Genomic DNA, 25465 nt, shown 5'->3' with positions numbered 1-25465 from the left:
CATATAGGACCAAGGCAAGGCTCCTTGTTTTGGTTCAATTTAACTATTACCTCCATCTTACTCCTTGTAAGGAATGCATTTGCAAGGCCTAGGCCTCCTTCCATGACTCCACTCCTTCTATCCTAAGTTCCAAGGATATGTGGAAAAAACATCTATTCTGTTCATGAGTTTTATTTCTTTTTTTTTTTTTCTTCTACTAGTTTTCTGTTTCCTAATGATCACTCACTAATGAGTTGCCCAACTAGCAGCTCTGTTGCATGTTCTTCTCTACTGCTCTCAACAGGGCTGTGGGCCACTGCTCGCTCCTGCCTGCTGGTCACTTCTGGAAGGCCTGCCTTCTCTCACCCTTTGTAATCATGCTGCTCTCTTCCCATGTGTATTGGAAAGTGGAGTCCTTATTTCCTTTTTGTACTGTTTCTTATTTATTTATTTATGTATTTTTTGAGACAGAGTCTTGCTCTGCTGCCTGGGTAGAGTGCCATGGCATCAGCCTAGCTCACAGCAACCTCATACTCCTGGACTCAAGCAATCCTCTTGTTTCAGCCACCCAAGTAGCTGGGACTACAGGCATGCCCCACTATGCCTGGCTAATATTTTCTATATATTTTCAGTTGTCCAGCTAATTTCTTTCTATTTTTTTTTTTTTAGTAGAGACATTGTCTCTCTCTTGCTCAGGGTGGTCTCAAACTCCTGACCTTGAGCGATGCTCCTGCCTCGGCCTCCCAGAGTGGTAGGATTACAGGCATGAGCCATTTCACCCAGCCTGCACTGTTTCTTTATTATCCACAACCTCATTGTTTGAAGCTATCTGGATGTATCAATCCTTACCAAGGCCTTGAAGGGTGTTGCAGATTGGTTTCTTAAGAAGCAGATGCTGAGATGGAGCTTGGGGTACAAGGTTTTTATTAGGGATCAACACCTGTGCAAGAAAGGGGGTAGAAGTAGGAATTGGCAGACAAAGAAATGGCACGGTGATGCAGGCCTCACAAACTCTCCTGAGCCAGGTAGGGAGTTCTGGAGCAAATGAAGACCCACAGAACATCCTGAGTCAGGCTAACATGTCTGGGTCTGTCTTTATATTCCATCTCGCCCAGTCTCTGCATACAGGATGTCCCAGGAAGGTATGACCTTGAGTGAAGAGGCCCTCTGCAATTGAGGCAGATTGTGAAGATCTGACAGCTGAAGACTGGCTGCTTACTTCACTCCCCTCTCAACTGGGCAGCAAGTGCTTCCTTGAAGGAGGATCTGGGTGGCACATTTCTGTGTCTTCCCAGAGGAGTTGATGGGAATCACGATGTGAACTACAAGATAAACATGATTGTTCCCAGGGTTCAAAGGGAAAGCACCAAAGATAACTAAACTGTTAGGGAGGTTGTTCCAGGAGTACATGCCCTGGTTGACATCTTTTCCAGTTTGGACTAAATGCAAGCACCTTTGGTTGCATTAAAAATAATACTGAATTTGGGGGCTATTAGATAGCTGTTGCAAAGGAACCCAACAATACTCTAATTCTTCTCTGGCCTAGCACCCTTTCTTCCCTCTATTCCTTAGCTCCTTTTTGAGGTTTACATTTTAAATTATGCTTGATTTTTAAAGTCCTATTTCAAGCAAATAAAATACAGATACAGGAAACAATAAAGCAAGCACATTTGTAGTGACTACTTGGGTCAAAATATAGAACTTGGACCCCCTTCTTTCAGGAACTTACAATTGAGAATGGACTGTAGGCATATCTATGTTTCAGTATAATATCATGGCAATAATAATAATGTTAATAACTACTGTAATTACTTCTATCAACATGGCTTTTGCTGCTCTTGCTGCTGCTGCTGTTGCTACTAGTACTTTCTAACATTATCAGAACACATACCATGTGCCAGACAAATATATTATTTCAAGTTATCCTCATACCTCCACCATGAGATGGCACCATTTTATAGATGAAGGAAATGCAGCAGAGCCAGGTCAACTAACTTATCCACCGTCTTATGGCTAGGAAATAGTGGAGACCCTATGAGCAACTAAGCAGTCCAACTTCTGAGTTTGTGCTCTTAACTAAAACTGCAAGCTGGCATTCCCTAACTCTCAGCACTTGACTTACGTCCGCTTCTTCATCTTGAATTACTTTCATCTCCTTGCCTCTTCTCCCACTGTAGCCTTTGACATTTCCCCCTTTCCCCACCCCAGCTTCTGGTAATGACCATTTTGTTAGGTCTGGAGCTGAGAGGGAGACACATGAAGCCTCATGTGAGGCAAAATGCTGTTTATTTGAGCATCTGGGTGCAGAAGGGTGGAGGCTGAATATAGCATCCAAGTCAGGAAGGAGAGAGCCTTGGGTTTTATAGAAAGTTTGAATGGAAGTTGGGAGAGGGTGAGTTGTTCTGAGCAGTAACGGGTTCTTGCTGACATTGCTGCAACACTCTGTTCAGAGTTAGATTTACAGTCTCTGCACTTTTGAGACTCCTGCAGCTATTGTTTCATAGTCCTTATGATCACTATCTAAGTTTTCCATTAACTGCATTGTGTTCTATACGTACTTTCTGGGTTCCCACCTTGAGCAAGCCAGAATTCCACCCTTTTTATTATATACATACAATAAACTGGATGAATGACACTCTACAAAAAAGACACCTGCACTCGAATGTTTATAGCAGCACAATTCATAATTGCAAGGCTGTGGAAACAGCTTAAGTGCCCATCAATCCAAGAATGGATTCATAAAATGTGGTATATGTACACCATGGAGTACTATTCAGCTCTAAGAAACAATGGTGATATAGCACATCTTATACATTCCTGGTTAGAGCTGGAACCCATACTACTAAGTGAAGTATCCCAAGAATGGAAAAACAAGCACCACATATACTCACCAGCAAACTGGTATTAACTGAGCAACACCTAAGTGGACACATAGGTACTACAGTAATAGGGTATTGGGCAAGTGGGAGGGGGGTGGGGGGTGAGTATACACATACATAATGAGTGAGATGTGCACCATCTGGGGGTGGTCATGCTGGAAACTCAGACTTGTCGGGGGAGGGAGGAAAGGGATTTTATTTTTTTTTTGAGCTTTTATTTCTTTTTTTATTTTTTAATTATTTTTTTATTTTGGTATATTATGGGGGTACAGATTTTAAGGTTTCAATAAATGCCCATTTCCCCCCCTCCCCCCAAAAGTCTGAGTCTCCATCATGACCATCCCCCAGATGGTGCACATCTCACTCACTATGTATGTATATACCCGCCCCCCTCCCCCCTCCCACCTGCCCAATACCCTATTACTGTAGCACCTATGTGTCCACTTAGGTGCTACTCGAATTTTTTGAAACCTTAAAATTTTTACCCCCATAATATGCCAAAAAAAAAAAAAAAAAAAAAAAGACCAGAAGAAACAGGATGGCAAAGTATGGGAAAGGGTAAAAATTAAATAGTAGAATGATTGGGAAGTGGGCATCATTGTTTTTTTTACTACTTCCTGTTGATAAACGGCGAAGTCAGAATTGGGTATTGAGTTGGAGGTGTGGAAGGGCTTGTTCCATCATGAAGATCTCTCTGATTGATTTGTGGGTGATGGCTTAAATACTGTTTTTAAGAAAACACAGAAGAAGTTGTAATAGATAGGAGCTGAAGAGGTGAGTTAGTATCATCATTATTAGGGATCCTAAGAAGGGTATTAGCCAGGTCATTTTGAGAGGACAGATTTGATAGAGTTCCAAACTGAATCTGCTATGTCCTTTTCAGAGAACTTTTTTAGCTACTGTGCATTTTCCAGAATCCGTTATGTCCTTTCTTCTACCTGTCCTGTAGTGTTTAGATAGAAACGGCATGAGGTTTTTGCAATCGCACAAACTCCCCATTCTGAATGTAACAGATAATCCAGTGCTATCCTATTATCTCTTACCATGGCAGCTAATGAATTAAGCACAGCTAGAAGGAGTTTAAAGTTTTCTCCTGTGTCTTGGGCCACTACAGCCATAAAAGTAGTGATATTTCTGGCTGTGAGTACATTGTATGCAATTCCTCCTGCCTATTCTGCCAAACTAAAGAGCATCATGTCTCCCACCAGCATGAGACCTATGGCTGTCTTTTGGGGGTGTTGGTGTTGGTGGGGGTGTTATTGATTTTGGGAGAAGAATAGAAATGTCTTTACCCAGTGGTAGGATCAAAATGAGTGCATCATGGAATTTCATTAAGAGTGAATAAATATTTTAAGAAAACTTTGTTTTAAACAAATTTTCTTTTTAATTATAGTCAGCTGGATCACATACTAATTTCCTTCATAAATTCCTTTTATAAACTTTATCCCAAACTGCACAGACCATCTTCAAAATATGCCTAAAACTTTCTGTTTTGTCCTACATTCCCATTTCCTAAATAACCAGTCATCTAAGGACAAAAAAAGAAAAAATTCCATACAAGATCCTTTCTTACCAAAAATGTATTTCCACATTTATTGCCTTTTTAAATCTCTTTATCCTACTCACAGGTTACTTTCTATTTTGATTTCTATTTCTTATATTTGCTTGATGTTTCCTGAATTGATGAAGGCTGTATTCTGGTCAAGTATCTGGTTTATTCTTTCCTAGAACAAAGTATGTCTAAATATGGCTATGCTTGGGAATCATGAACTTTCTATAAATGATTTTATGTTGAAGAGTTACTAAATTTCCCTCAAAACTTCAGAGAGGGAAAAATTTCCTTAAAAAATTAAAAAGTCAATTTGTATCTTCCAGCCAAAACCTATATGTTGGTTGAAATATTGATACAGTTATTCTATAGAAATTTGTAACAGGCTGCAATGATTTTGATTTTCCTGTGTTAAAATGACTTTCTCTGAGACATAATATATTTTAAAATAAAAATATGGTATCCAGAAAAATAGTTTAAAATATGAAGAAGGTGTTTTAAAATGTAGTTTATCTGATTTTATCATATATATAGTAATTTGTTTTTAAACCAGAAGGAATTGTGGCAGGGAGAAATGAAGATCATTCACAGGAACTCTTCAACTCTTGAAATGTTAATTGATTTATTTTTTTCCCATTTCATTTTAAAAATGCAAATCATGAAGGTTTTAATTGTAAAGAGGAGTTGTTTCAGGATTGTTCAGGTACTGTGATTCTTTTGTTCAGATACAGAGGCTCTTTTGTGGTCATCGAGTATTATTGTCTTTTCAAGTCATCAAGCACGTTCTGCTTTGTGATTTTTGTCCATGCATCAGGGATTTTACCTCTACCTTCAAATTTTTTGTGATATTTTTCTTCTAGCTTTGATCTGAAGTTAGAGATAAACCATTTCCAATATGGCGGGGTGGATACATCTGGGGTAATACTCCATTTGACATAATCTCCTCCTGCCTGCCGATAGTTCCTGTATAAGGTTTTCTGATTATCTTTCAAAATAATTCCATGCGTGCTTGCCACAGAACTAGTACAGTAATCAATAATAAACTGATCTGTTGTATCTTTATACCACCCATGGACAGCCTGAGGACGGTGGAAGGGAGCACTGTGGTCTCCATCATGTTCAGGAATAGTGTTTGTACAAATTGCTTTACAGAGAGGACATTGCTTCCAGCAGCCACTGAGATGTTCAGAGAGGATTTTCTCTATTTCAGGAACCAGTTCTTCTGCAAGCATACCTGAACAATTTTGTTCTACTCCTTTCATTGCAGGAATCAAAGCTGTACTCATGGCTTCTTTGAGAAACTCAATATCTTTTATCTCCTGGTGTTCAATGTTTTTCAAGTCTTTTCGTGGAAAGATCAAGTTGCTTCCCAGGCAATCGCAGAACAAATCCAACCACTCAGACACAGTGCTGCTTTTATCTTTAGCTACTGCTGTGGATTCATGAATGGAAGAGACGATGATACTCTTGATGCCGTCTAACGTTCTTTGTAAAAGAGTCTTTAGTTGTTCATTCCCTTTGTCTGAACAATATCTTTTAATATGGTTTTCAATGTAACTCTTAAAAAATGATTTTGGATTATGAAGGTATTGCCAATAATTATCAAAGTTCTCCTCTTCTGCCAGAGAGATGAGAATGTGTTTCTCCAGGTTAGCTCTGTTTCCATTGAATGCAGGGCAGGTAGTTCGCATGTCCCCAGCAATGCTAATGGTCATTTTTTTCCGTACGGTGGTAGAGACAGCATGAGTGAGCTTCTGCCACAGACAATCAACAAATGTTTTTATGGACGTTGCTCCTTGGGAGGAGATCTTAAAACTCATGAAGAAGTCATCTTTCTTGCTTTCCAAATATTGTTTAGGATCATTTGCTGTCTTAAATTCCCTGTGCATTTGCTTGAAATTCTCTGATGCTTTTTGGAATAAACACGAAGATAAATCCATGGTATATTTACTTGTAAATGTATATACTTTATCAGTAGATGCAGATTTCACTTCCTCCTCTATTATTCTTAGGATTTCATGGAAATAACTTTCATCATAATCACACTGTTGCTTGCAAATGTTGTTAATAGTTTCAATACATTTTGAAACAATGGAGTCAGTAATCCCATTAATGGACTCTTTATCACAGACCTCTAATGCTGTGTTGTTCTCATTCATTTTGACATGTTCATCAAAATTGATTTGAAACTTTTCTCCAGAAGTTTTTGGTTTGTTTATCTCCTTTTTGAAATGGCGGAAAAGGATGTTTTCACAATCCCGATCAGGGTCAGGCTCTGTGCCTTGAGGTAGAATTGGGGACACCTCACAGACCCATCTCGCCCAAAGTTCATAGAATTTCTCATGTAACTCTTCCTCACTCAATTCTCTACCTTTTACAGTTAAAGCCAACTTTCGGCTCTTTTCCAATAATTCATTTTCATACTCTGTCTTTTTCTTATCCAGCCTTTCTTGACGGTTTTTAAAACTAATCAGTTCATTGGCTTTTCTTTCATTCTCTGAAATAAGTCTGTCTTGAAGGCTTTTTAGCTCACGTTTAAAGTTTGGTTTCCACTGAACCAGTATTTCACTCTCTGGGTTTTCACTGAAATATTTTTCCAGTTCTTGCTCGATAGCTTTATATTTTTCTGTAACTGTGGCCTCAAGTGTGCTTGATTTGAATGTGTGAATTTTTCCATTCTGAATCTGGTTGGTCAGCTCGTTCTGCAATCCCAGCATGTGACTCCTCAGCTCCCAGGTCCACTGGTTATAGCTGGTTTCCAGTTTGCTCATGGCCATGACTTCTCGGGTGTTCCTGAAATTGAAAATGAAGTTCTCGTTCAGCAAGGCTCTCCACAAATCTTGGACTCGGAATTTTACATCTGATATCTTCATGATATTTCCCCTGGATTCCTGTTCAGCAGTCATAAGAATTTTACCTTTCAGTTCCTGGACATTGTGGCTATAGCGCGGATTGGGAGGGGCCATTGGGGGATTACCATCCCAGAGATGAGCAAAGTAGTAGACGTGAGTGTTGACATCAAACTTAATGACATCACTGAAGCAGGTTATGTCTGAGCACTGTTCTTGTTTAGCAGCTATTGCTGCCATTTCATCTAGTCTCTGCTGTAGCGACATTCGTCCTTCCATAGTTTGGTATTTAGCTGTGATGTCTTCCACATTCTGGTGGACAAAGAGGCAAGTTGGAAAGATTTTTACCTGTTTCATCCTCAGAAAGGCTTGGACAACTATTTGTAGGATATCCTGCATCTCTGATGGATTCTCCCCAAAAATATTGATCACAGTCATGTTTGCAAGTCCAATGACAAAGGTTGCCAACTCATTGTCCCTATTCTGGGATTTGTTGCTGAATTGTGGGGATCGAAGTCCTTCTGTGTCCACAACAAGCATAAAGTCAAAGCCAAGTTCCTCTGTGAATGTCTTCTCCACCTTGAGGAGCTGCATGTAGGCCCCCCGGGTACACCTCCCTGCACCGACAGTGAACTGCAGCCCAAAAAGGGCATTTAGCAGTGTGGACTTCCCTGAGCTCTGCACGCCAAGAATAGAGAGAACAAACACCCGTTTGTTTCCAAGTTCCTCAGAGACCTTGTCAAAAACAGCTGCTATCCACTTCAAGGGCACATAAGAAGCATCTCCATCCATCAGCTCAATGGGAATGCCAGATAGCATCAGGTCTGCAGCAATTTGGGGAAGGGAGAGAAGAAGGTTATCTTTTGGGAAGGAAGATTCCTCTAGAGCTTCATAAATCTGGCCAGATTCTCTGAGAAATTGCCAAATTCCCAAGGTACAGTCACTAATCTCTTTGGAGATGGCTTCTATTTGATTTTGGTGGGATTTCAGAGAGTTGCTGCTAGGTGCCGCCTTCTTTTGTGTTTGTGCCAGTGACAAAGAAGAGCTTTGCTTCTCATAAAGTTTTTCCAAGTGATCTGCAGTCAGATCGTCTAAAAACACACTCAGCCACTGCAAGAAGTAGAGTTTGGTGTCAGTTTCCAAATGTTCATGGAGAATTTGAAGGAAAGATTGCATTACATTATTGAGAGAAACAGCTTTAGTCAGCTGTTCGTGCCGTATGTTTTGCTTCTCTGTCTCAATCTCACTCTTGTGTTGTTCAATGCTCCGATTTCCCTTTTCTGTCAGACGATAGAGTTCTTTGTCCTTCTTACACCAGCGATGCCACAGTTGTCCCTGAAGGGGTAGTAAGTTTTCCTTCACCTGAGGCAAATTCATTTCTCTCAGAAGAGCCATTAAACTCTGTGCCTTTTCTTTGGCTTCCTTGCAATCTCTCTGGTCTTCATCAATAAAGAATCCTTGCTCACGAGCAATTCGGGAACAGTCCTCTAAGCTGAGAGTACTGTCCGAGAGCTCTAGCAAACGTCTGATTGTGGTTGTGAGCTCTTCTGTTAATTCTGCTGCATTTCTATTCCTGATGCCAATTTTCACGTTTTTGCTGGGAGTTTTGGCTGTGGTTTTTTCTTTGTCATCAAGCAAGCAGATCAAAGGTATTGATGACCGGCTCATGTCACGGACAATTTTTTGGTTTTCTTCATTTTTATCAGAAGCAGACATGAGGACCACAATGAGAGAAGAGACCTCCTTCAGGAAAGTGAGCTGCCGCTCATGTTCCTTTGCATCTCCATGAAGATTCATGAAAGTCACACAGTTGTCAAGTCTGTCCTCATCATTGTTAAGTCTGTCCTCATCATTAAGTCTGTCCTCATTGTCCCCTCCAGGACAGAACCAACACATTTCCACCAAGCCTCCCATCAAAAGACAGTCTTTGTTGCTTCCTCTGCAGTGTCGGTGAAAAAACACATCATGTTTATGTTTACTGAGAAGACAGTTCATGATCTGAGATTTGGAAGCAGAGAAGCCATTTCCAACTCTAATAAAGGACACAATAGGGGTAGAGACGCGACACATCTGCTTATTTTTGTAACTGCTCCTCTTCCCTTGCTGCCAACTTCTTCTAATTTGTCTGAGAGACCAGAGAGAAAATTCAATTTGAGAAGTGCAGGGATTAGGCACCACAAGAGGGAGGGCAAACTGACAAATGGAGAGTTTGCCCAAAATATATTGTCTGGCAAAATCATCTGCACAGTGAAAAATTGCCATCTGAATATCCATTGGGTGAATGTGGGTTCTAGGGTTAGTGTCTGAAGGCGTAGTGGGACTATCACTGTCTTCAAATGGATCAAATGCCTCATTTTCCTGATTAGAGGCACTTGAATAGACTTCGTGTTCTGTGTTTCTGTCATCTTTGAAGACAAGGTATCTCAGTTTATAATCTAGCATCATTAGCTTCTGCAGGAAATAGAAGGGAAGATCCTGTTCAGAGCTGGGTTGGGATTTGTACACAGAAGTCTTGTAGATCAGATGGAAGTTAGCTTTGCTCATCCTTTTTGGGTAGTCATGTTCTAGGCCTAGACGCTGGAGTAAGTCTAGGAAGGCTCCATTATCAATCACCTCTCGTTTCTTATTTTCATTATTATGTGGTTTATGGGGCTGTTTCTTTCCATGGAAGAGACTCTGCAATAGTTTTCTCACCTCCTCTACTTGCAAAGAAGAGATGGCACCTTCATAATCTCCATCAATAAGCAATTGTAAGTCTTTCTCGAGGTTTTCCCAATCATGATCTGCTCCAGGTTTGGTGAGAACATGTTCAACTTCTTTAGAGAATGAGTTTCCCATGTGACATCTTATTAATGCCATGCGTTGTGTTTTCTCTTTTGCAGATACAGCTGTGACTCCAGCTGTGGCTGTCAGACCTGTGAGCACCAGGAATGCTTCAGCCCTGTAACTGGAAATATTTTTGAGCTCCTGGTATTTATTCTGTGCAGTTTGAATTTCATCCAGGAGGAAGTTTAACTCATCACACCCCAGGAGATACTGGAAAGTATTGTTTTCCACATGATATCCTGCACCAGCTGCAATGGAAAGCAGCAAGAGCTGTGTGTCTGGCTGGTCTGTTTCTTGGAGGTTATTCAAGAAGCAGTGGAGAGCCCTGCTGACTTTATAAGTGGCCTCTCTTTGAGATTTCTCCACTGTTTCTGGGGACTCAGATTTGACCTTTGCTTCCATGAGGTCATTCTTGGCTTCTTTTAAGATTTTAATTAAGTCTGAACATTGAGAAATGTTGACTTGCTCTTGCTCTGACTCTGACTCATGGATCCACTGCATGAGGGTGTGAGCCTGAGGGAAGTCTGCTACTCTGTATATATGAGGATCCAGAAGGACTGACAGCTGAGATTTAATAAATTTAGTTTTATAATTGGAATTCTCTTTGCAAAAGTTGACAATCTCTACTAGAAAATCCTGTAGATTGCAATCTGTGAGGCATATGTTAATCCAAGGGTCATAGCTGTCCAGTTTTTGACTCAATGTTTGCATGAAATTTATCAATTTTTTAAGCTGATCTTCAGGATCAGATACCTTCCAATATTTCACATCCTCTAGGAAAGCCCTAGCCTCCTTCCTACCAGTTAGCAATTCCTCTTCAGCCTGGATGTGGGTTGTATGGCTAATCATAGCAGTGTAGTGGCATTTCAGACAGTCAGCCACCTGACGAGGATACTTAAAATCACTTCTGTGGCTGTGGAGAATGATGTCCCAAATGGGTACCAGCTGAAGTCCCTGGTCAATGACAAACCAGGTTTGATTGCTGGCAATGAGGCCAGCTCTCCACTGGACAAAGCCATTTGCTTCTGGTGGGCCACCTGTTTGGGCCACAGATAATTGGACATTAGCTTGGAGATTTTGGGAAGTTTTTGTCTCAGAGGATGTGTTTGAATCAGAGTATGACACATTGACACCTCCAGCACCTTTCACTATAAGTGTGCTGACACTACCCCTTATGAAATTATCCAGGGCCTTTGCTGACTGTTGTTTCACTTCCTTCAACTCCTCATTGTGGAAACCCTTTGAAACGGCTTTCCACCAGTAGATGCCTCCCAAGTGCAGAGGGCCTTGGTTAGCATGAGAGCCAAACCTGTGGAAGAAGCTTTCAGCCCTGTGTCTCAGTAAGGAGGATCTATCTGAGTGTGCTTTCTGATCCAGAAGGTCTTCAATGTCTTTTAATTCCTGCAGAGCAGCCTTGGACAACTGGAGCTGATCAATGGGAAAGTGGCAGGAGGCCAGGGGGATGTAGCTGAACTTGGTTGAGCAGAAATAAGAATGCTCAGAATGTGTTCGTTGAGTTTTCTTGGATTCAGAATGTTTGCTGTGATCAAAACCAGCTTCAAGACTAAATCCCCCACCTTCACCCTTGCCTAACATAATTGCACTAAATTCCCCCTTCTCTATTTTCTGAGTGAACATGGATTCTTCTTCTGAAGATGTAAATTCTACTGTTTCCATCCGTATGCTCTGCCTAGGACCAAAGAGGGAGAAGTCCTTGGGGACTCTGAGTAGCTTGTCTTTCTTCTCTATCAGACCCCCTTGGTCAGTGGTTTTGTAAATTCCCTGGAGGGCAAGCCCTCCAGATGCCCAGCTCACCAAATCTTTATCTGGGAGGTTTTGCCGCTGGGATAGTTCCAGCATTGTGAGTTCAAGTTGTTTCTGCATATTGTCTATGACTTCTTTTAGGGGTGTTTTAGAAGATGGCCAGTACTCTTTGGGGATGTCCATTGCTTCCCTCAGCTCTGCTTCTTTGCTCATTACTGCTTCTTTGTTTCTCTGCTTTCCTTGTGACATCAAGTCCTTCAGCTCCTTCAGTGCTTGTGCTGCCTGCTCTTGCTGTTTCTTTGTCTTCTCGATCCGAGACTTCTGTAACTCTGACAGATTATTTGAGTGTGCCAGGTTCAGAAACTTTTCCAGGGCCCTTTCCTCCCATGGATATTTTGCATGGGACTTGAGCTTCTGAAGGTCTTTTTCTTCTATGTGTTGTAAGGCCTGCGGACAGGTCACACCAAGGTCTTCCTGAAGCTTAGGAAGCCAGTACTCCCCATTCAGGCCTACTTCTTTCAGCATCTCTTGGAGATCTTGACTCCTTTTGTCTCTAGGGACAGGCTCAGCAGGGTTGTCTTCTGTTGTGGCCATGGCTGTGTGAAAAACAGACACTAAGTTAGCGTGACTGTGTTTTGACCTTAGATAGTGTCAGCCACGTGGCAGATCAGTGAGAATACTCATAATGCAAGTGTCCAAGGCTTTCTCATTCCCCTACTTTAATTGTTCCAACATATATTTTTTGTTAACACCTTTTTTGTGTGTGCAAGGCATTATTGTGGGTGTTCTCAACATGGATCGCCTTTTCAGTTGTCAGGGTGAGTTGTAACCTAATAGCCTGATTTTGGCACTTCTCCTTACACAGGATCAGTTGCATGGCAAGCATTAAGTTGTGAGATTGAATTTGAAAATATGCATGAGTTTGATAGCTTTATATTTATTTTTAAAACAAGAGTGATGCCACCATTGATTGTCTTTCCTCTATTAGTTTCTTTGAAACCTGTGTTGCCTGGTTCCCTTCCTATCTTTTGATCACTTCTTCTTAGGTCATTTCATGATATGTATTTGCTCTCCTGTCCTTTTAAATATACCTCTAACCTGGTTTGTGCTTATCACTCACTTCTTACTTTTTTTTCCTCCTCATTAATATCATCTTTCCATTACTTGAATATAGTGATGCTATCTACATCTGTTTCTGTAGACCCAAAAGCTGTCCTGTATCCAGTGTTTCATTATGCTATGTTTTCCATCCATCTGCCTTAAGGACATATGCTTGGACAGCAATTGAGATGAAATTTCATGTGTTTCAACTTTGTATATTATTCAAGCTTCCCTTCCTCCTATAATTCGTGTCCTACTGAATGGCACAACCATACTTCCAGATCAATGGGCATCCTATTCATCCTTCTTCTTCCTAATGTGAATTTGGTATATCATGTTTTTTCAATTTACCCTTTTAAATATCTCTTCAATTTTACTTCTTTTTTTTACCCCCTATCAGTTTCCCTCAATTTTGCCTTCATCATGTCTATTAGAGCGCTATAATATCAATCTATTTTCTATAGTTTGAATGCTTATTCCTTCCAAGACTCATGTTGTAATTTAATTACCGCTCAACAGCATTAAGTGGTGGGATCTTTGAAAGGTGATTAGGCCATGAGGACTTTGCTTTCAGAGGTGGTATTAATGCTAGTATAAAAGTTTGAGTTTGTCCCTCTTTTGATCCTTTACTCTTCTGCCTTCTGCCATGTGATCATGCAGCATGAAGGACCTTGTCAGATGCTGGTGCCTTTATATTGGACTTCCATCCTCCAGAACCATGAGCCAATATGTTTTGGTTATTATAAATTACTCAGTCTCAGGTATTTTGTTATGACAACATAAAACAAACTAAGGCACCATCCTATAGTTATTTATCTTGTGATTTCCATTTTCTCCAATGCCTCTTAAATTTTAGCCTACACTTTAATGGCAGACTGAGCAACTCAGACCAATCTTTCCAGCTGAAGACATATGAAACAGCTACATTATTTTTTAAGAAAAAAAATTTAAAGCCTCAAAGAGTGCACCAGTTAATGCAGAATATCTCATAGACGAAGTAAACAATTTTATGCAATAATTGCTGCAAATTTTCCATTACAAATTAAAGACAAAATTTAAGACCATGAAAAACATCAGAAAAGACAAGTAAAATTGACACTCAGACATATCAAAGTAAAATTGCAGAAAAACAAAACAAACAAACAAGACAACAAATCATCCAAAGAAGAACAAAGCTTACCTTCAAAAACATAACAGACAGAGCTAACTTCTCAACATTTCCAGTGAGAGCCAGAAAACAGAGGAGTGGAATCTTTAATGCTCTGAAAGAAAAAAAGTGACAAACAAGAATTCTATATAATATGAAATACCCTTAAGGAATTATGGTGGAAAAAGGACATTTAAAACCAAAATTGAGAGTATATGTCATTAGAAAATGCAAATTAAGGAAACCACTAAAGGGCCCTCTTTAGGAGAAGGAAAATGTCATCAGTGGAAGGTCAGTAGAAGGCCAGGAAGACATGATGAACAACAAGAGAGATAAATATATTGATGTATCTAAATGAGCACATAAAAAATTGAGGTTTAAAATCTGTGATAACAATTGCATACAAGTTGGAGAGAGTGGCCAAATGGATAGAAAGTTTTTCTAGGCCCTTGCTGTATTCAAGAGGAAGATCAAAATAAAAATTGACTTTGGGGCGGGGTGTGGTGGCTCCTGCCTGTAATCCTAGCACTCTGGAGGCCAAGGTGGGAGGATTGCTTGAGCTCAGTAGTTCAAGATCAGTCGAAGCAAGAGTGAGACCCCATCTCTAGTATAAATAGAAAGAAATTAGGCTCTCGGGATCAAGATGGCGGATGAGAAACACCACCAGACAGAGTGCCTCTGCAGAAAAGACAGATTCTAGCAGAAATTAGAAAAAAGAAGCAAGAAGACGTGCATACAGTGGACGAGGGCCGGAAGGAGGGGTACCTGAGACCACGGGAGACTCCACGGGAGGAGGTTGTGGAGGAGAACTGGAAGCTGAGACCACTGGAGCAGCTCGGAGGCCAGTGGGAAGGGTAGGTGGATCAGTCACCTTTCCCCTCCCTGCATCTGGGATTGCTAGTGGGCTCCCCAGCGGGTGGAGAGACCTGGGGACACCAGCCCAGACATGGCAGCCGCTAGCAAGCAGTAAGCCTGTAGCGGACACGGCACCAGGTTCCCAAATCCCTCGGGGCACGTCCGTGTGCACAGACCCGAGCCCCGCGGCAGGCGCCATATTGCCTCCTCCTCCCCTCCCCTGACCCTACCCGCGGCTGCCCAAAGAGACAATATAGCCACCAGCCGGAGACACCTCCAGGGAATGGGACTTTCCCTTTTGGGACCCTACAGCTGACTAAGGGGAACTCAGACTGTGAGCTCCCTGCCCGCCAGCCCTCCCAGGTGCTGCTGGCACGGTGATCCCAGGAGAATGGTGCAGACCCTGAGGCTGAGAGACATAGACCCAGCTTGGGCTCCCTGTGGGTGATTTGGGACTGGCACTCCTCTCCCTGGTGGGGATATAGTTTGAACTCTGGGGCCCAGAGATCAGACCTGCAGACCAGATCCCGTGTACCGAGGTCTCGCATTGCCTGTGGCACAGAAGGCCTATATGTGAACAGCCTACTGAGGTGTGTGTGCCTTCAGGGGCAGATCAGCATGCTAGAGGGCAACCCTCCTTCCAAAAGGAGGCCATATGCCCACCCTGCATGGGGTGTTCCTGTGCGGGGAACCTCCCCGCCAGCATCGCAGACTGGGGAGGCCTGGTGGCGTGAGGTCTGGCCTGCTGGCAGAGGCCCAGGAGTAGCCACGGAGTTGGGGAGGGTGGAAAGAAGCGAGGCCCTCTCCAGACTGCGAGTCTCAGACAGCCCCACCCCCACATGCAGACTTTCTGGCTGAGCGGGGCCATTCCAGCCCCTCCCTGACAGCTTTGCCTGGAAGCAGAGAACAGAACTTTGACCCCTGCTAACAGCATTGATGGTGCCTGAGGGCAGGCTTACCCAACCCAGCTCCGCCCAGACTCTCTCCTAGACCAGCCCTCACTGAGGGGGAGAAAAGGACACATTTAGAAGTCCCAGGGCCCCACTGACCACCTGAGGCATTAGAGTGCCTCTCTACAGGAACAAGAGCTGATAACAGGACACAAAAACAACAGTGTAGCCTGTTCCTGCAAGCAAGCGCAATCTACTGGCAGGGAGGACATCCTGCACAGCCTTTTCACGGCACCTACTGACTCATTATACAGGGAGTGGTCGAATCTCACCCACAGACACCACCTATCAGCTCAGAAACTAAACGAGGCGTTTGAATACCCAAACAAAAACCTAAAGAAAAGAAACAACAACTGATCGACATGGGAAGAAATCAGCAAAGGAACTCCGGAAATATGAAGAACCAAATGGAAAACACGCCCCCAAAGAGGAGCACCAGCCCTCTAGAAACGGACACTAACCAAAATCAGGCAACCAAAATGACAGAAGAGGAATTTCGTATGTGGATCATAAGAAAACTCACCAACCTGCAAGAACAACTCAATAACCAACACAAAGAAAACACAAAAAGCCTCCAGGACCTAGAACCAAAGTTCACTAAAGAAATAGACACAATGAAGAAAAGTTTAACCGAACTCCTGAAAATGAAGAATCAATTCAGGGAACTACAAAATACAGTGGAAAGTCTCAAGAACAGGGTAGATCAAACAGAAGAAAGAATCTCAGAGATTGAAGATAACACCCTCCAACTAAATAAAACAGACACAGAGATAGAGCAGAGAAACAAGAGAAAAGAGCAAAGCCTAAAAGAGATGTGGGATTATGTGAAGAAACCTAATGTGAGGGTCATAGGATTACCAGAAGGGGAAGAAGACAACACTCAAGGGTTGGACAAACTATTTGAAGATATAATAGAGGAAAATTTCCCAGGCCTTGCTCAAAATCTTGATATACAAGTTCAAGAAGCTCAGAGGACCCCTGGGAGATTCAATGCAAACAGGAAGACATCATGACATGCAGTCATCACACTGACCAAAGTATCAACTAAAGAGGCCCTTCTAAGAGCTGTAAGACGAAAGAAGCAAGTAACCTACAAGGGAAAGCCAATTTGAATAACACCAGACTTCTCTAATGAGACTTTACAAGCAAGGAGAGACTGGGGCCCCATTCTTACTCTTTTGAAACAAAACAATGCCCAGCCTAGGATCTTATTCCCTGCAAAACTAAGCTTCATCTATGAAGGAGAAATAAAGACATTCCCAGACAAGCAAAGGCTCAGAGAATTCACCAAGACAAGACCAGCCCTACAAGAAGTACTCAAAACAGTGTTACACACGGAATACCATAATAAAAACTCACGAATATAAAAACAACCAAAGCCCAAAGACTAAAGGCCAGATAATACAATGGCTCAAGAGAGAAATCAAAGCAACAACATCGAACCCAACAGAATGAACAGTAATCTACCTTACCTATCAGTTCTCTCAATAAATGTGAATGGCTTAAACTCTCCACTCAAGGGACATAGGCTGGCTGAATGGATAAGAAAATACAGGCCAAGTATATACTGTCTTCAGGAAACACATCTAACCTGCAAGGATGCATATAGACTATAAGTAAAAGGGTGGAGATCAGTATTCCAGGAGGGTAGAAGCCAAAAGAAGGCTGGCGTGGCAGTTCTAATTTTGGACGATTTAGTTTTTAAACCAACAAAAGTAGTGAAAGACAAAGAGGGTCATTATGTAATGGTGAAGGGCACACTTCAACAAGAAGAGATAAGAATTTTAAATATATATGCATCCAACTTAGGTGCACCCAGTTTCATAAAGCAAACCTTACTGGATCTAAGCAAATGGATTAACAGCAACTCCATAATCACCGGAGATTTCAACACCCCACTGACGGAACGAGACAGATCCTCCAAACAGAAAATTAATAAAGAAATAATGGACTTAAACAAAACTCTAGAACAATTGGGTCTGACTGACATTTACAGGACATTCTACCCAAAATCCACTGAATATATGTTCTTCTCATCAGCACACGGGACATTCTCTAAGATTGACCATATCCTAGGACACAAAGTAAATCTCAAGAAATTTTAAAAACTAGAAATCATACCATGTATCTTCTCAGATCACAGTGGAATAAAAGTAGAAATCAACCCCAACAGAAACTCACATTTCTACACAAAAACGTGGAAATTAAACAACCTTCTACTAAATGATTACTTCATAAATGAAGAAATCAAGATGGAAATAAAAAATTCTATGAAGAAAATGACAATGGAGAGACAAGTTTTCAACTCCTCTGGGACACAGCTAAAGTGTTTCTGAGAGGAAAGTTTATCTCCATAAATGCTTATAACCAAAAGTCAAAAAGGTCACAAATAGACAATCTAACGAAATGACTCAACGAGCTAGAAAAAGAAGAACAGACCAACCCCAAACCAAGCAGAAGAGTTTATGAAGAAATCCCCAAAGGCAATCAAAGCTGCAACAAAAATAAATAAATGGGACATGATGAAACTACAAAGCTTCTGCACAGCCAAAGAAACAGTCATGAAAGTAAACAGACAACCTACAGAATGGGAGAAAATTTTTGCATCCTATGTATCCGATAAAGGACTGATAACTAGAATATACTTAGAACTCACGAAAATCAGCAAGAAAAAATCAAATAACCCTATTAAAAAGTGGGCAAAGGACATGAACAGAAACTTTTCTAAAGAAGACAGAAGAATGGCCAACAAACATATGAAAAAATGCTCACCATCCCTAATCATCAGGGAAATGCAAATCAAAACTACAATGAGATATCACTTAACTCCAGTGAGAATGGCCTTTATCAAAAAGTCTCCAAATAACAAATGCTGGCGTGGTTGTGGAGAGAGAGGAACACTCCTACACTGCTGGTGGAACTGCAAACTAGTTCAACCTCTGTGGAAAGCAATATGGAGATACCTTAAAGCGATACAAGTGAATATACCATTTGATCCAGCAATCCCATTGCTGGGCATCTACCCAAATGATCCAGTGACACTCTTCAAAAAAGACACCTGCACTCGAATGTTTATAGCAGCACAATTCATAATTGCAAGGCTGTGGAAACAGCCCAAGTGCCCATCAATCCAAGAATGGATTAATAAAATGTGGTATATGTATACCATGGAGTACTATTCAGCTCTAAGAAACAACGGTGATATAGCACATCTTATATTTTCCTGTTTAGAGCTGGAACCCATACTACTAAGTGAAGTATCCCAAGAATGGAAAAACAAGCACCAGATATATTCTCCAGCAAACTGGTATTAACTGAGTAGCACCTAAGTGGACACACAGGTGCTACAGTAATAGGGTATTGGGGAGGTGGGAGGGGGGAGGGGGGCGGGTATATACATACATAATGAGTGAGATGTGCACCATCTGGGGGATGGTCATGATGGAGACTCAGACTTTTGGGGGGAGGGGGGGAAATGGGCATTTATTGAAACCTTAAAATCTGTACCCCCATAATATGCCAAAAAAAAAAAAAAAAAAAAAAAAAAAGAAGTGAAATCAACAAGATCAAATCAGAACTAAACGAAATTGAAAACAGGGAAGCTATTCAGGAGATTAATAAAACAAAAAGTTGGTTCTTTGAAAAAATAAACAAAATTGACAAACCATTGGCTACGCTAACAAAAAACAGAAAAGAGAAATCTCTAATAAGTTCCATCAGGAACCAAAAAGGAGATATCACAACTGATCCCAAAGAGTTACAAGATATAATTTATGAATACTACAAAAATCTTTATGCACACAAACTGGAAAATGTGGAGGAAATGGACAAATTTCTAGAAACACACAGCCTCCCTAGGCTCAACCAGGAAGAAATAGATTCCCTGAACAGACCAATCTCAACAGCTGAAATAGAAACAGCAATTAAAATCTCCCTAAAAAGAAAAGTCCCAGTCCAGATGGTTTCTCACCCGAATTTTACCACACTTACAAAGAAGAACTAGTACCTATCTTACAGAAACTATTCCACAACATCGAGAAGAACGGAAACCTCCCCGACACCTTTTATGAAGCAAATATTACTCTGATACCAAAACCAGGAAAGGAAGCAACAAAAAAAGAAAACTACAGACCAATATCCCTAATGAATGAAAAAATTTTCCACAAAATCTTAGCTAACCGAATCCAGATGCTTATCAAAAAAATTATCCATCACGACCAAGTGGGCTTCATCCCAGGGATGCAGGGATGTTCAACATATGTAAATCTATAAATGCAATTCACCACATAAACAGAAGCAAAAACAAAGACCACATGATTCTTTCAATAGATGCAGAAAAAGCTTTTGACAAAATTCAACACCCTTTCATGATACGAACACTTAAGAAAATAGGCATAGAAGGGACATACCTAAAAATGATACAAGTCCTATATGACAGACCTATAGCCAACATCATATTGAATGGGGAAAAATTGAAAGCTTTCCCACTTAGAACTGGAACCAGACAAGGCTGCCCACTATCTCCACTTCTATTCAACGTAGTGCTGGAAGTCTTGGCTACCGCAATCAGACAGGGAAATGAAATTAAAGATATCCAAATAGGGACAGAAGAGATCAAACTTTCACTGTTTGCTGATGATATGATATTATATTTACAAAACCCCAAAGATTCAACCAGGAAACTCCTGGAACTGATCAATGAATTTAGTAAAGTCTCAGGATACAAAATCAATACACAGAAATCAGAGGCATTCATATACACCAACAACAATCTAATTGAGAACCAAATTAAAGACTCAATCCCCTTCACAATAGCAACACAGAAATTAAAGTACCTAGGAATATACTTAACCAAGGAGGTAAAAGACCTCTACAGGGAGAACTATGAAACACTGAGGAAGGAAATAGCAGAGGATGTAAACAGATGGAAATCCATACCATGCTCGTGGATCGGCAGACTCAACATCATTAAAATGTCTATACTACCCAAACTGATCTACAGATTCAATGCAATACCTATTAAAATCCCATCAGCATTCTTCACAGGTATAGAGAAAATAAATTTACGCTTCGTATGGAACCAAAGAAGACCCCGAATATCAAAAGCAATTCTAGGCAACAAAAACAATATGGGAGGCATTAATATGTCAGATATCATACTACACTACAAAGCAGCAGTAATTAAATCAATATGGTATTGGCACAAAAATAGGAATATTGACCAGTGGAGCAGATGTGAGAATCCTGATATAAAACCATCCTCTTATAGCCATCTCATCTTTGACAAAGCAGACAAAAACATACGCTGGGGAAAAGAATCCCTTTTCAATGAATGGTGCTGGGAAAACTGGATAGCCACCTGTAGGAGGCTAAAACAGGACCCACACCTTTCACCTCTCACTAAATCAATTCATGCTGGGTAGCAGACTTAAACCTAAGGTATGAAACTATTAGAATTCTAGAGGAAAACGTTGGAAACACTCTCCTAGACATCGGCCTAAGCAAAGAGTTTATGAAGAAGTCCCCAAAGGCAATCACAGCAGCAACAAAAATAAATAAATGGGACATGATCAAATTAAAAAGCTTCTGCATAACCAAAGATATAGTCATGAAAGTAAACAGACAACCTACAGAATGGGAGAAAATTTTTGCATCCTACTCATCTGATAAGGGGCTGATAACTAGAATATACTTAGAACTCACAAAAATCAGCAATAAAAATCAAATAACCTTATTAAAAAGTGGGCAAAGGACTTGAACAGAAACTTTTCTAAAGAAGACAGAGGAATGGCCAACAAACAAATGAAAAAATGCTCAACATCTCTAATCATTGGGGAAGTGCTAATCAAAACCACAATGAGATATCACTTAACTCCAGTTAGAATGGCCTTTATCAAAAAGTCTCCAAACAATAAATGCTGGCATGGATGCGGAGAGAGAGGAACACTCCTACACTGCTGGTGGGACTGCAAACTAGTTCAACCTTTGTGGAAAGCAATATGGAGATACCTTAAAGCGATACAAGTGAATCTACCATTTGATCCAGCAATCCCATTGCTGGGCATCTACCCGAAAGATCCAATGACACTCTACAAAAAAGACACCTGCACTTGAATGTTTATAGCAGCACAATTCATAATTGCAAGGCTGTGGAAACAGCCCAAGTGCCCATCAATCCAAGAATGGATTAACAAAATGTGGTATATGTATACCATGGAGTACTATTCAGCTCTAAGAAACAACGGTGATATAGCACATCTTATATTTTCCTGTTTAGAGCTGGAACCCATACTACTAAGTGAAGTTTCCCAAGAATGGAAAAACAAGCACCACATATACTCACCAGTAAACTGGTATTAACTGAGCAGCACCTAAGTGGACACATAGGTACTACAGTAATAGGGTATTGGGCACGTTGGGGGGGGGTGGGTATTTACATACATAATGAGTGAGATGCACCATCTGGGGGATGGTCATGCTGGAAACTCAGACTTGAGGGGGGAGGGGCCAATGGGCTTTTATTGAAACCTTAAAATCTGTACCCTCATAATATGCCGAAATTAAAAAAAACAATAAATAGAAAGAAATTAGTCAAACTACTATAAAAAATAGAAGAAAAAATTAGCCATGCACGGTGGCACATGCCTATAGTCCCAGCTACCTGGGAGGCTGAGGCAGGAGGATCGCTTGAGCCCAGTAGTTTTAGGTTGCTGTGAGCTAGGTTGATGCCATGGCACTGTAACCTAGGCAAGAGAGAGACTCTGTCCCCCAAAAATTGACTTTTGTAACCTTTTAAAGTCAAGAATGCATGCTGCAATTTATAATGTAGCCTCTAAATAGAATAATAAAAAAAATGTATAACTGCGAAACTAACAGAAGGAGAATGAAATAATAAAAATGCTTGATTATGCAACTGTCATAGTCCATTTGTTCTGCTACCACAAAATATCCAATACTCGATAATTTATAAATAATAGAACCTTATTGCTCACAATTCTAGAGGATGGCAAATTCAAGATCAAGGCACCAGTAGGTTCAGTGTCTCATGAGGGCCTGATCTCTGCTTCAAAGATGGTATTTTGTTGAGGCATCCCTACCTGGCAGAAGGCAGAGAGGCAAAAGACCAAAAATAGATCTATTCCCTCCAGCTCTTTTATAAGGCACTGATCATTCAGAAGGGTAGCGTCCCATTGGTGGGACATGCAAAATATCGACAACCCCATTCCAAAAGTGAGCAATAGACAAGATGAAAGGGGTAACACAGGTTCCAAGGAAGTCCAAAATCCAATAAAACAAACAACATTAAACCTTGAGCCTTGAGAATAATGTTCTTTGAATCCATACCCTACCTTCTAGACATACTAGGTGGGGGTTGAGCCCCTAAATGCCTGGAGGGCCCCCCTGGCTTTGCTAGGTGCAGCCCACACAGAAACTCTCAGAGATTGAAGTTGGGTGCCTGCAGCTCTCTCAGGCTGGAATTGCACTCTGCAGGCTCTATAATTTTGGAGTCTCAGGGGCGCCTCTGTCCACATGGTTCTGCTGGGCATTGCCCTAGTGAGAGACTCTGTGGTAGTCCTGTCCCTATGGGTTCTCTGGGCATTGCCCTAGTGGAGACTGTCTGCATTGATCCCACTCCCCTGGTTCGACTAGGCATTGCCCTAGTGGGGTCTCTCTGTGTGGCCCTGCCCCAGTGGCAGTTCACTGCCTGGGTCCTGAGGCTCTTCAGGGCATATTTTAACATCTAGGTGGAGGTAGCTATGCCTCTGAAGGTCTTGCACTCTGAGCGCCTGTAGAATCGGCACTGTGTGGATGCTGCCTAGGTTAACAGCCTGTACTTCTCAGATCAACTGTCTAAGCCCCACCTGGGCCTGCTTGAGCCACAGCTGGGATGACTGAGGAACACTGTACTAGAATGTGGGAGCAGAGACTTGAGGCAGCACAGGGCAGCAAATGCCGAGGCCCCTCTTTTGACATTGTTCTGTTTCCCAGGCCTTGGCACTCTGGGCCTGTGATGAAAGGAGTAGCACCCATAATCTTGAAATGATTTGGGGTCATTCTTCCATTGCCTTGATGAAAAGCATCTCTTTCCCTTCTATCCATGCTAGTCTCCTTTAAAACGGTTAAGAGGCCATTGTTAACTGTTAAGAGACAATTTTATAGCATTAAATGCCAAAAAAGAAGAAAGATCACAAATTAACAACTAACGTTGCACCTCGAGTAACTCAAAAAACAAGAATATATCATATGCACAGTTAGCAGAAGAAAAGAAATAGGAAAGATCAGTGCAGAACTAAATGAAATAGAGACAAAAACACAAAGGATTAACAAAATGAAAAGTTGGTTTTTCAAAAAGTAAACCAAAATTGATGATCCCTAGTTAGACTAACCAGGGTAAGAGGAGAGAAGATCCAAAAAATCACCATCAGAAATGAAAAAGCAGACATTACAACTTAGACCAGAGAAATACAAAATATCATCAGAGACTGTCTGCTCACAAACCATTAATTAGAAATCCAGAGGAAATAAATGAATTCCTGAAAACATACAATCTCCCAACATTGAACCAGGAAGAAATAAACTCTTGAATAGATCAATAGTAAGTAGCAAGGTTGAATCTGTAATAAAAAATCTCCCAAGAAAAACAACATAAAAGGTCAGGCCCATGTAACGGCCAGGACCAAGGGCAGTGGGGCACTTCACAGCACGCTGCTTTGAGGGCCACTGCCAGCCTTGTCATGTTTGTATCTTTAGTACTGCAAATCTAGCGGACCCCCTCTATCACATCCCACCTCTTTTAAAAAGAAAGCATTTATCCTGGCAGAAATATTCTGAGCTGGGATCCAGGGGAAGCTTCCCTGGTGTATTTTCTACAATTGTATCATAGTGCCAAGCAGGCCTGATTTTTATGATTATTATTGAATGACTTTCTGTATTGTGCTTCGAGTAGGACTCCTCAAATTAAGGAAAGTGCCTATGAAGTATGGGTAACAAACTTCACGCTGGCCTGTGTGATACAAGATCCAGTATCATTAAAGAAAACCACATCGTGGCTTAAATCTGTGCCATACTTTTTCTGTATTTGAAATGAATTCAAATTGATTTTTTGATTTCTATGAAGGATCCATCTTTATATATTTAAGATTGCATGTGAAGCACTCACACACACAAATTATTTCCCTCCTCCATCAGCCTGTGTCGGGGGTGGCAGAGCCAGTGTGCACAGCGCGTGAGCTCTGCAGGAGGACATGCTTGGACAAACTTTTACAAATGTTTCTTGAGTTTTGCTTAACAGAAGAATAAATTGTTGGACTTAAACCTAATTAATGATCAGCTCTAGAGTGTAGTGTTTATAAGTGATAACGTGGGCTTGGAACATTAGTTTTAAAAGGGAAAGTTTTGTTCTGTATATTTTGTTACCTTTTACAGAATAGGAGAATTACATATATAAATATATATTTATATGATATATAAATATATATTTATATGATATATAAATATATATTTATATGATATATAAATATATATTTATATGATATATAAATATATATTTAAATATATTTAATATT

The 25465-nt window shown here is 40.9% G+C and overlaps 1 protein-coding gene across 2 annotated transcripts in view; it reads right to left on the bottom strand.

Annotated features, from left to right (window-relative positions):
* Positions 1–4423: 4423 nt before the first annotated feature.
* The window catches only part of LOC105883440 (interferon-induced very large GTPase 1-like), a 34145-nt gene continuing 13103 nt past the window's right edge, over positions 4424–25465 (bottom strand). The window contains exons 2-3 of one of the 2 annotated variants that reach the window (XM_076002218.1): positions 14128–14209; positions 4424–12442 (exon numbers count right to left, since the gene is read on the bottom strand). In XM_076002218.1, the coding sequence (XP_075858333.1) occupies positions 5163–12440 (7278 nt within the window). In that variant the 5' untranslated portion in view covers positions 12441–12442; positions 14128–14209 and the 3' untranslated portion in view covers positions 4424–5162. The remainder of the gene's footprint in view (positions 12443–14127; positions 14210–25465) is intronic. The other variant, XM_012786510.3, reaches the window with a different exon arrangement.

The sequence above is a fragment of the Microcebus murinus genome, chromosome 4, assembly GCF_040939455.1.
Source record: "Microcebus murinus isolate Inina chromosome 4, M.murinus_Inina_mat1.0, whole genome shotgun sequence".
Taxonomy (NCBI): Eukaryota; Metazoa; Chordata; class Mammalia; order Primates; family Cheirogaleidae; genus Microcebus; species Microcebus murinus.
Note: the sequence above shows the minus strand (reverse complement) of the source record. Positions and strands in the feature narration are given on the sequence as shown.